This window comes from Pseudomyrmex gracilis, unplaced genomic scaffold (genome assembly GCF_002006095.1).
Source record: "Pseudomyrmex gracilis isolate BER0280 unplaced genomic scaffold, ASM200609v1 scaffold_6, whole genome shotgun sequence".
Lineage (NCBI taxonomy): Eukaryota > Metazoa > Arthropoda > Insecta > Hymenoptera > Formicidae > Pseudomyrmex > Pseudomyrmex gracilis.
In genome coordinates this window covers 50,909-63,822 of record NW_018020590.1, presented here as the reverse complement: position 1 = coordinate 63,822, position 12,914 = coordinate 50,909, and the positions used below count along the sequence as shown (strand labels likewise).

The 12,914-nt window shown below is 41.6% G+C and overlaps 1 protein-coding gene across 1 annotated transcript in view; it reads left to right on the top strand.

Moving 5' to 3' along the window:
* Positions 1-250: 250 nt before the first annotated feature.
* The window catches only part of LOC109858819 (peptidyl-prolyl cis-trans isomerase CYP95-like), a 20,962-nt gene continuing 8,298 nt past the window's right edge, over positions 251-12,914 (top strand). Inside the window, exons 1-4 of the mRNA XM_020436451.1 lie at positions 251-420; positions 1,717-2,650; positions 5,968-6,122; positions 9,132-9,381. Of these exons, the coding sequence (XP_020292040.1) occupies positions 274-420; positions 1,717-2,650; positions 5,968-6,122; positions 9,132-9,381 (1,486 nt within the window). The 5' untranslated portion in view covers positions 251-273. The remainder of the gene's footprint in view (positions 421-1,716; positions 2,651-5,967; positions 6,123-9,131; positions 9,382-12,914) is intronic.

Sequence of the window (12,914 nt, the reverse complement as noted above, 5' to 3'; positions counted from 1 at the left end):
ACCAAAAAATATCTTATTTTGATTTTCCCACAATAATTTGTTTTTTTTTCGCATTAATATTAATTATTAAATAAAAATATTAATATCTTTTAGAGAGAGAGAGAAAAAGAGGCAAAATTAAATATATTCGATAAATAATGGGATGGAAAATGCGCTGTGTCGCAGGAGTGACAGGATGTCACCGTGATGTTACATCGGAGCGCTTCGTCGCGACGCCGACGAGCGTCGCCAAGCGTAGCCAACTCGAGTCAGCCAGCAGGGGCGTCTTCGACGATGCGAGGTCGACGTGCAAGCGTCGCCACCGAGAAGCCCATTGTTTTACCAAGCAGCCCCGGCGGAACGATGGAGAGACAGCGGTCGCCGAGGGGTAGCATGGTGCCGAATATAGCTCTGGATACCGAAAGCGACTCTCCCGACGAAGTTAGTATTTATCTTCTTTATATGTATCTCTGAAATATACACACATATATATATATATATGTATATTTTAGGAGTCCAGATATATATATCTATAAACTCCCCTTGTATAATTTATAAATATTCTTGTGATTATTGACTTAGTACAAGGATATCAAAGATTCACCTATAGTTCTTCATTTCATTTTTTTGACTCGCAGTCGAATTAAAACTAACTAATTAACTAATTTAAAACTCGCTTTTCTAGAGAAAATGCATAAAACTTAGCTTGAACAAATAATTTTTTTAAATACCTGCGAACACAACTGGAATCAAACAATTCACTTGCTTCGCGCGATGTAAATGATGGAAAAAAAAACATTTTAGTATACCGAGATTCCCATTTAACCTATCGTTAGAATACGAAACAAATATTTTGTTTTTTTGTATATGTTTTTAATCGCTTCGAGTTACGCAGTGTTACAGAATATTCGATTACCCGGCCAAGTGCGTGTGTATGAGTCGCATTTGATGTTGCATTCGATCGGTATATACACAAGCACTGCATATATTCGGTTGAAACTAGATACACTTTGTGCATCACGTATTTTACACACAGTTTGTCCGCAAAATTTTGGGGTCATGCAATTTTCACGGCAGACAAATCGCTATCGCGTGTTATTCATAACCCAGGCGATTGGTGCGACGTACACACGCGCTTTGAAAACTAAATCAATTAGCCTCGCACGTATATTACTAACATGATTGAAATTCGTTGCCTCGCGCTTTCACGTGTACGAATAAAATTTACCTTCTATGTTACTTAAACGAGATACATTGCGGAAATGCGAGTGTTTAGCATTGTCTTTCTCTCTCCCCGTTTCTCCGAGTAATTCTCGAGAAAACTGCAGTTAATTAATTTGAACAGCCACACACATTTGCATGTGAAAATGCAAACGAGCTAATTTATATTTAAATAAATACAATTTTTATAACAACATACAAAACACTATCGCGCATCAGTATACTTAATTTTTTAATTCAAGTTAAAATCATTAGGTTACACAAATACTTTTATATAAAATTAATCAGTTCTTACGATAAAGAGAAAAAGTTTTTACATTAACATCCCGTAATTTCTCGCATTGACCTCAATCAAATTTATTTTGAAATCGTCACGAGTTTATTTATTGTTACGGAAGATTACTGGTTTCGAATAACCGATGCGATATACAAACAATCCTTGATGTTTGTGCTGTTTTGTGTTTCTGATATTTATACAAATACGTAAGGCAAACGCGTATGCGGTTTCATTTTCAGGGAGTCTGTCGCAGGATTCTGCCGGATTTGGAACAATACGGCACCGGTCGCAACTCTTTGGTGCCGGAGGCGAATCGCAGCTCGCGAAATTCTCTAATACCTGACGATTACTGCAGAAGCCCGCGGGGCTCTCTGATACCGGACTCTAACAGAAGTCCGCGCAACAGTCTGGTGCCTGACGTGGCGCGATCTCCACGTAGCAGTCTGACACCAGAAATCTCCCTGAGTCCGCGTCATTCTCTCGTCCCAGACTCGGCGCTCAGTCCGAGGAACTCCCTCGTGCCGGATGTGGCCTACAATAGAAGTCCGCGTAATAGCATGGTTGCGGTCGGGAGAACGTCCCTCCTACCGGAGAACGGCAACGCCAATCGCAGTCCCAGGCATTCATTAGTGCCGGACTCGACGAGGAGTCCGCGGGGCAGCATGGCGAATCTGGACTTCGATCGGAGTCCGCGCGGCTCGATCTGCCCGGAAATGCACAGACCGCCCAGAGGCAGCATCACTCCCATGGAGGTCACGGACAGGAGTCCGCGCGGTTCGATCGCCTCGGAGTGTCTGAACCAGAGCCCGCGCGGCTCCATCGCGCCCGATCCCAACAGATCGCCCCGCGGCTCGATAGGACCAGACCCGAATCGGTCGCCCCGCGGATCGATATGTCCGGAGAGCAATAGGAGTCCGCGAGGTTCGATCGCGCCGCACGACTCGGCAACTCGCGGATCGCCGCGCGGAAGTATAGGCATAAACGACGTCGAGAGGCACTCGAGGGGTTCACTCGGAGCCATCAACGACGAGGGGAACAGAAGCCCAAGAGGAAGCATCGGAACCGACGGAATTGACAGAAGTCCCAGAAGCAGCCTCGGCGGTCATCAGGACAGAAGAGCGCCGAGGGGCAACCTGGGTGTGCAGGATCCTAGAAGAGCTTCCGCGGACCAAGGTGAGAAAATGTAATAATTATCGACCATTTTTTTCTCAGCATATTAAATATTATAATTTACTTGTTATCTTACTGCGGATCAACAGTTAACCGCGCACTACGCGATAAAATTTATTAAGAAAATAATTATCTTGCGTCCCGAGAGTTGTGGTCGATGTTGTTCCACAAAGGAACAAAGTGACGTTACCGCAGACTTAACGTCGATGTTGCGTAACTTCGGGAACAGATCCGCGAAAACATGTGATCGAGGATTCTTAAATGTGTCTCGGAACCGCAATGTTCAATATCAAAATCTAGATATTCCCACCCAGGGTTCGCGGAATTATAGCATCGCGGTGAAACGCAGCGCGATGTGCTGACGAAACCGCTTATGCTTTGCCGCAAATGCGGTCGGATTGTGCCAATAATATGTCTACGTATACGTTGGATATATCTATCATATAGATATATACACACACATGATAAACAATTGTATTCGATATTGTTGTATTTTCATCTCGGGCTCGAGTCGACGAGATTATGATTATATTTCTAAACCTGTTATTGGAAATGCTATCCGCAAAATGATTGAAGGAAATGAAAAGCAAAGTTACAAAGAAAGAAAGAGATAGAAATCCGTATTTTATTTTATATTAATAAATATAGAAGCGCAAAACGCACACACACAAAAATGTTCTTTGTGAATATATTTCTTTATATATTTTATTTATTTATTTTTTGTACATATAGTTTGCAAAAAAGAGCTATACACTTTTTATGCGTGGCTAGACTCTCGTGTTGCTCTCGTTTGTGTATTCGTTAAAATTCCACTCTATCATCTTCAAATTTTCCCGTGAAATTTCCCAAGCTGAAAATCTATTCCGAGACAGCGAATATTTCTTCCTTTGGGAGCGGCAATTTGACGCTCGTTACCATATCTAAAGGGTAAGAGCAACTCTCGAAGTCAAGTCTCCGGAGAAGCCGATTAGATTTCGTTCGTTTCTCACGGCATCGGAATGCGATAGATGCCGGGATAATGTTATATATCCCGCGTGCGGCGGAAATTGATTCGCCGGACGTTACACACTTTCGCTCGTATATCGTCATCCGATATCGCGCACTCGATATATTTCTCGAAATCTGGACGGATGCGACGGTTATACGCGCGCCTCGAATAAGCGCCTGATGCATGAAACGGAAGAAACAATCTGTCGAGCGAATGTCAAAATAATGTTTAAAAAACGACGAGCGGATTTTCGGCGACAATGAACCAATTCTTTCCTTAAGTACTCTCGCTCGATTAAATTTATTGTAATACGTAGTCAGACCATACAGATGGTGTTTTTGCGAGTATCGATTTTGCATCAACTTTTATTTTGCTGACATATCATCTTGTTTCTTTATAAATACGATAGTCACAATCAGAAATGTGGGGCAGAGTTCATAATGTAAAAATAATTTTTTTCTCTCTCCTTTATTTAATCGAGTGTTTGAATTTGTACTTGTGGTTCTCGAATTATCAGCTTTATTCTCAATAAAGAAAATCCAATTTTACGCCTGTCTAAACATCGCGCATTTAAAATTATATATATATATTGAATAATTTAATTATAATATAATACTATAAAATTTAATTATCTCTCGGACACATTCATTCGCTAAACGCGAAATAACGTGAAAAACTTAAACATATGTACGTGGAAATTCGTAACCGTAATGATTTTCGAGAAAATCCAAATGATATTGACGTAACACCATTAAACCTCATATAAGCTTTTGCAAAAACTGACTTCACAATATTAAACAAAGGATGTTTCGCGATTACCGTGCGATTCGATGTTTTCTGCGAATGAGATGTAACTCGCGAGAAACCAAATGCTCTGCTAACGAGGTTTTTAACGGCGCGTGAATTTCCACGTCACGAAAGAGGAAGAATGACAGGAAAGAGGGAGTGAAAAAAAAGAGAGAAGCGCGCGAAATCAAACACGGGGCAAACAAGAAGTACTTAAATCCCAACGATAATTAACATCACGCGCGCTGAGGTACATACACCGCTAAAAGGTTATGCCGCGACCGCGCAAATTGGCCTGATTTCGTCGCGTGCGCGCTCATTAATATCAGCCAACGAATCGCCATCAGTCACGAAATCGAAAATACGCGTGTGTCTTGATACGTATTCTCATTTACCTACTTGGCGCGACGCGAAAAGGAGAGTTGCGTGCGCCGTCGCTAATAATCAAACGGAGCAGCGCGAACGTGTGAGGTTTTCCTTGAAAATTTTTCGAGGAAGAAAAAAATGAGAAATTTTTTTAACAGTCAATCAACGCTGTTTTGTAATTTAAACCATTTTTCCAATTTTATATATAATTGTTGTTAAATGTGTGTTAATTTTTCTATTGCGGAAGATTGTACTGTGAAACATTCTTTTTTACACGCCTCAGCCGTGCGAACCCGCTCGGTCTCTCCATCGAGATTAGAAGTCTGAGATCAATACGACGGCGAGGATTGGCTTGTTTACCGAGCTACGCAGCAGACACGCGAAACCGATAAATTTCGCGGCGAGAATCGTGCGCGAAGAGAGGGCCGGGCATCGCGATAATCGACATCACTCGAGCGCAGATGAGATTCGTAAATTGAAGACGACTGGGATTTATCGCACGAGAGGGGGGAGACGCGCATTACGTCGAAGCCCCTGCTGACAAAGATATCTCGTCGCTCCGAGTTTGCAGTACGTGTAATAGTCTTTCTTTGTAACGGGCGCGAAATTCGTGCAACGAGAGATACAAATTGCAAACATCGTTAATTGGAGCACACAGTTCGCCATTGTCCATACTCCCGTGTGCGCGCAAGTTCAGTTATACGACATTCGTTAACTGCAAGCGTATAGAAACAAAGAGATCTGAGAGAGTTCAAACAATCGGAATAAGATATGTTCCGGATCCCAGAAAAATTTAATATCGCACAGTTTTCTCTCTGTCAAGTTAATTGAAAACAAAAAACTCAATATACAAGTTTACGTAGAATTTTCAGAAGAAATATAAGTAGTCGGATACTTCCGAACGCACGAGTATCTCACATAGCGCAAACTGAATTTGAAAATACGACGCGGGGAAAGGAATTACAGTCGGATGGCAAATAAACACGTCGTTCTCATATGTTGGATACATTTTGCACAGTGACTTTGAAGTCGAAGACTCGATCTCGCGACGCTTTCGAATAGCTAGCTGGGTTTTCCGTCTGTGCTAGCGTATTTCCGAAGTGCATGCGCTCCGGTAGCCCCGAGCATCAAAAGGCAGTCAGAGAGAGAGAAATGACAGAAATATCCTATGTTTGTTCAGGGAGCACGAGAAATCGAAGTTCCTCACCTTATCGCCAAAGGGATGTGAGTTCGGGGAGCGTCAGATCGGGCGGGAGCGGCGGCGCGCAGATCAATTTGGGATACGGAACGAATACCTGGGCGGACTCCAGACGAGCCAGCAGCTCCGTTTCGCAGGTAATCAGTCGCTGTTTCTTTTCTTATATTGCTACATTTCGACCCGCTGATTACTCTTACACGGTCACGTTGTTCCACGATGCATCACGAGCAGAATTTCCTCGCCACGGAAACGACTGTCTAAGGACACCCTTATCGCTCATCGCGAAATATGTTACTTGGCATAAACTCGCAAGGACGTAAATTTGTCATTTATCATTCGGTCGTAGTAATTACGACGTGGAACAGTTGCGAGCGCAGAGAGAAAACATACTTTTTTTTTTGCCCCGGAAATATACGCTAACAAGGTAACTCCCGCGAGTTTTGAGAAAAAAAAACTTTTTGCGAAATAGTTCGACCTCCTCCTCCCCTCCTTCCTCTGATCGCATGAAGCATTTTTCATTCATTACAACGGATGAGCTATTGTGTGAAATATTGTGTTGTTTTGTGAACACACAACAATGACGTTCTATTTCATACGTCGTGCGCGTGTCGAGACTCTTTTCCGCATTATTCTCTCTCTACAAAGTGAAAATAATTAGATAAACGTTCTTCTCAGATGAATGAAAATAAATCAAAATAAAATAGAATTTTATATCTTGTGCCGAGGTGATTTTATCGTTATCAAATTGATGTGCTAAATACACATGTATATATTCACGCATATACAGAAACATCGTATTATATACGCTTTTGCAAGCATGAACTGAAGAATTGCCAGTGAGATTATCTAAAACAAAAAAAAAAGTTTCTCTTGGAGTAATTATAAAATGTACATACAGATACTTCCGCTTTATATACGTATCGCAAAATAAGTACGAAATGGAAACCACAGTTTTAAAAGCGGAAAAACGGATTCATCCGTGCGCGCACGAATTTTCGGGGGAATTTTTGCTTCGAAAAAGTGTTGCTCTTTGCCAAATGAATTTCCATTGAACCTCGCTGCGATAGCTACGTGTAGGCGTTATTTCCTAATTCCATTTTTTTTTCGTTTTTTACTCGTTGCTTATAACCTTCGGCGCGCGCATATCCTCATAAAATCTTCAAAGTAATTTTCTTCGTTATTGCTCTCGGAGACGTTGGTTTTGCGGCCGTTTTTTTTTTTTTTTTTCACCTCCGCGCGCGCTACGTCACAGCTACGACAGAGAGATTTATTCTGTCGCGTGCAAATTTTTATTTTTTGCGGTGTAATTCGCTTTATACCGTGTTCGGTTGTAAAACCACGGGACGTGAGTGAATTGTTCGCGGAACGAGAGTAAAAAAAAAAAAAAAAAAGAGAGTACAGCTCATCTATCACAAAAGAAACCGTGCAATCTTAACTGGAGGATGTTAAATTAATCACTTAACACGCGTAACACAAAATTACAAACGGCGATATATCGTTTACATTTTCGCGAGAGCTCCGCGTATATATTACAGTCTTGCGTACGTTCTATTATTAAATTGCGCAAAGCGAGACGAATATTTCTTTTGTGCATCTCGCATTTATCAGTGGAAGAAGAGCTCTTTTTTAAAAGAAAATAACTTACACGATCTGAAATTGCATTCCGGCCTGGAGTTTCCGGTGCGGACACAGCCGTGTGGCACGACACGGTGCGGCGATGCACGCGAAGTAAGTAACGGAGCGAGTAACGTACGACCCGACCCGTTGGCTTCATCGCGAAATCTACTCTTCCACCCTTGCCCTTTGCTTCATGTCAGAAGAAATCCGAATCTCAGGAGTTACTTCGTCTTTTGACTTTCTTACACAATTTTTTCTTCTCTCGAAGCCAAAATAATCAATAGCGAGTTAGTTCAATTTGTCTTTTGCGCAAATTTTCTTTTGTTCGAAAATTGAGAGAATTACACGCGCGTGATGATGAGATTTTGCTTTTGTGATTTGAAAATAGAAAAAACCGACAAAATGACGTTTTTTTTCACGAACTATTGACTATCTATTAAAAGTGCGCGGGTTTACTACCCGTTTTGCGTGACGCGGTGAGATCTGAGCGAGGAGATTCGCGGAGGGATCAAAAGTGTTGGCACACATTCTGCTCGTGACAGCTTGAAGTTTTCCCGCGCGGATCACATCCACTGCTTATTTTCCGCGTGAAAAACGTGTTAGAGATGTGTGTGCGCACACGTGCGCGCGCGCGCGCGCTACGCGAGAATCTCTCAAAGGATCAATTCCGTGGAGAGACGTAAAGCCGAGAATGGGCGATAAGAAATAAGAAACGCCAGCCAGTTCGGCGAGAGAGCTGCGCTCGCACTTTTCACAATCGTTTATTGGATCCGGGATTTACGTTGTGAACGGAAGACGAACGGAATATAAATTGATCTCCGACTCTTGAAATCATCTCGAAAAGACGTTGTAGTAAATAGAAAATATTCCACTACTAATTATAAGCCAATATAAAATTAAAGATCTCTGGAAACGAAGAGCGTCGCTTCTCGCAGGTTTTTCTTTATTTACCTACTTTTATCGTGCAGCATTGAAGTTTGTTAATTAAAAGAAGCATCCGAATCGCGCGCACTTCGAAAGAATTTTTTTTGAAAAACCTTGAATTGCGCTTTTAACGTTTCCAGGATTCTGTCGTTACGTTTTTTTCCCTCGCATTATACCAGCGTGCCGGTTAACATGAGTTTTCCGACAATGAAAGACGGGAAAAACTGCTTTCGCTCTGTCGCTAATTGGATTACTTCGTAATCAGCGAAATGCAGATGAAGCGAGCAACGCGCAGACTAAATAATATGCAGGATTAATATACGCACGAGATAAAACAGAGAATTACAAATAGCATTAACCAAAGTCGGAGAGAAGGGAATTTGTTGTAATGTTGCAAAGAAACGCGCAGCGACGCTGAAATAGCGCCTGTTATCACAGCTCCACGCGAAGTTCCTCCTACGGACTAAAGTCCGTGGGAGTCATGTGTGTTTCGGTATTAATCAAAGTGAATGAACTCACTGGAGCAAAATTGTATTACATTGCAAGAGAAAATCTAATTTGCGCTCGTCGCGCGCATGTGTGTGCGTGTGTGTGTGTGCTTTCAGCTTTCAGGCGACGAGTCGCGTCGACTTTTCGCCGGCGGCGCGAAAGCGCCCGAAAAGGGTAACACGGAAGCGACGAATCTCGGCGTGGCGACTTACGGCTCGGTCGTGTTCCAGCTGAAGGACGCCCATCTCGAGGCGAACGGCATATGCGACTTTGTCTTTCGCGCATTACGCGTCATCAGCAAGACGATGACGTTCACCGTGTGTCTGACCTGTCTGACTACCGTGCCTATCCTGATGTTCATCTTCGGTAAGTGAAAAAGCGACGTGAGTTTCAATTTCCAACCATAGGTCGAAAGAAAATGGCGCGATCGGTCACGTGGGACGGATATAAATTTTCTCGACGCAACGCACGAGTGGCGCGGGTTTTTAGGGCAAAGAATATTATATAATAAGCAGTAGAGGGATATAAGTGGGTCGTGAGTGGTCGCAACGCGGGGGTACTTCTCTCTCTCCCTCGCCGGTTCGATCCGTTTTATACTTCGACGTCACAGATCGATATTTAGTATATCTACATTTAAGAATTAAACGACAAAGACTTTCTCGCGAGACCCGGTAAGACGGTTTATATAGTCTGTCGCTACTCTTTAATCTCTTTCTAGTGCCTTTGAAATTCAAATATTACCAACGTGCTTTCCGAAAAGACTCTATGCAGTTATTATACGTAATACGTGTTTTATATCGGACTCAGAATTTTCAGAATTTGTCGATCACATCGCTTTTTGACGATTATATTATACAACGCGCAAGTAAAAAAACTTCGCGATTCGTATTCCAAATAATTGAGACAAGATCGATTACAGCATTTTTCAATGTTTGAAATCAACTTCGCGAAATTTCTCCGTTTTTCTCTTTTCTGATAAATTTACTCTTTTCCGTGTTGTGTATATCTCTCAAAAGTTCATGCTGTTTTATTTACTCTTTAACCTTTCGAACCTTTCGAACCTACGTTTACGCATCGCAGGTCCGATGGGAATAATTTCAAATGTCAAAGCAAATTTTTAACGCGTGATGCGTTATCAGTAATGTGACACTAATCTAGCTTTTTCCTCTTATATATATATATATGTATGTAACCGGGTTTCCGAGTTCAGTCCGTATTAAAGAAGGATCTGATAGCAAAAGACGATTCCCCGAGGGTGGTTAGAGACGCGCTCCAATTGGCGTGGAAGATATAAAGTTCTTCTCAAATCAATGTCCTTTTAACGGCGTATCACACATGTCTCGCACGATATATAAACCCGCGAACTTTCCAGAATTTTCTTTGACGAAGAAATTGTTCAAGTTCCTTGCCGCGAGACAAACGAATTTACGAAATAACAATTTTGAACTATCCTAATCACACATTCCCGCGTGTAATATTGGTTTTGTGAGAGTTCTTCATAAAATTGAATGAACTCGTAACGTAATCTCACTATCAAAATAAAAATCAAAGAAAGTTATTCGCTCGAATGAATTTTTCTAAAATTTGCACAAGACGCGAATGCTCCGTAATTTCCTCTCTCTTCTCTATCGTGTAAAGTGGAAGCTTCGAGCCAGCCGCAATGTTTGACAAGTCTTCGAGACGGTTTGAATATTTGTCAGAACGTGTGCGGAACAAACAAAATCTTGCTTTTCCACAAACTACGAAAGATCCTTTAAAAATGAAATTTTTGCGACCGTTCTCGCGTTTTGTACCTACACTCGTGCACTCGCGGTATTTTGTTCAACGTGTCTTCGGCTTTTGCTGAAAACGAAGTGCAACGTCGCGCAAAATCTGGCGAGAGTCCGGTCCGAAATTCCATCCCGAAATATACGACATCGTTTTCGAGCTAATTAATGCTGCCGGGATTACGACACGCGAATCGCTAGCGTGTTGAGCTTACCGGCATGCAAGCATACTTAATTTCTCAGGCGCACGGCCGGTTCTTCGCGCGGCATGGGGGCACAAACGATCAACCTGATTTATTGCGGTGCATTCACCTTCCGGCGAAGTCTCTCCCTCCCGGTAGAAGAACGCTCAATCGATAATAACGGTATAGGGCGAATCGCGAGAGAGTGGCCGCGAACCCCCGATTCCGAATACGGACTTGGAGTCTTCCGTAATAAATCACACACGAGGCACAATATTGAACGGCGGCGCGCGCGGAAACAGGCTGCGCTGCAAAAATTTGATAAAGTTCTCAAAGTGATTCTTTTTCGCACAACTATATAAATCCTAGCACGACGATTATTCACTACATCACGGTTTCTTTTTTTTTCGCAATGACTGTATCAATTTTTTTTATTACCGCGTCGGGAAAACTGCTGAAAATTATGTGGCAGGAAAATTAATAGTTTTTACACACACATACATATACACATACAAAATGTGCATACATTAACGAGGGTGCACACACATCGCACAAGTGTACCTACGATACACCTTGCGACAGGAAATTTCACGATGTTTGCGTGTTATGTTATCTTAAGCCGGGCGTCGAATCAGGACGCGATACACACACAGAACGGACGTACGGGCCAACACGCAATTAATGCTAAATTATTCCGTGCTGTTGTTGCAAAAAGCGCACGATAATAACGCGCGTCAGATATAAATCTTAATTGATGGGAAAAGGAATATCCGCCTTAAGACCGCGAGAGGTATCCCTCTCTGCTTTTTATCTCGACGAGAATATAATGCTGAGCTCATCATATTAAACAACTTATTAAGTCACACATTGTTGCCCGCGCCCGGCCGACTCGAATGCTCAAATTGTAAGAGAGAGTATTCGCGGAGATATACAAAAAAAAAAGCGAGGAAGTCGTCACCATAAAGATCCACTAACAAGGAAGATTAAAAAAAAAAAAAATCCGACAAAAGCGCGTTTCGCGAATTCTGACAATAATACGCAAAAGTTTTGTGACTCCGCTCCGAAATAAAACTTTTATGTATTCCGCATTTTGCGTATTTTAAAAATAAAAAAAAATAATAATCTAAGAATAAGAAAGATACGACACAATAATTCTGAAAACTAGATGTTCGTGCACTCGAGCGTAACAATTAAATTACAATTTGAACTTCTGAGGATAAAGCAAATTTTAAATTTAATACGGATGCTATTTAAAACATTTATTGGATCGTTCGTAGTTTTCTACTAAGTTAAGTGGCATTATGATTTGCAACTTGCTCGAGACATTGCGCAGTTAAAAATATCCAGCACGGTATAAACATTTATAGAATCTAATTTAGATAAGTCTTTACATTTTATTAAAAAAAAGACACTTTCCAAACAACCTAATCCTTCCTTCTTATATAACAAAATCCATTTGGACCGCGAAGTACGTGTTTTGATATCGAACGTATTGCATCTATTGTTGCCTCTCTCTTTTCCGCGTTGCCGATTGGTTGCCGAGTTGGTCGAGTCGAGTCGAATCGAATTGGTAAGATCGAGAGAGTGAATAATGACAAAAAAGCAATTATGACAGTTCGTCGTATACGTGGAGAAAATTAAAAACGTGACTAAAGTAAAGTCACGTGACAGGAAAGAGTAGAAAAACTATACGCGACTAAAATAACGTAACCGTAATTTATATATATATTATATATAACATTTTAAATAATATATATTATACATATAAGTTATTTATATATTTATAATATTATACTTTATATTGTATTATATACATACTACACTAAGATCACTGACCTCGGCCGCGCGACCTTGGTGGGAGCGGGTCACTGACCTCGGCCGCGCGACCTTGGCGGGGTTACTGACTTTGGTCACTGATTACGGTATATATATATATATATATATATATATA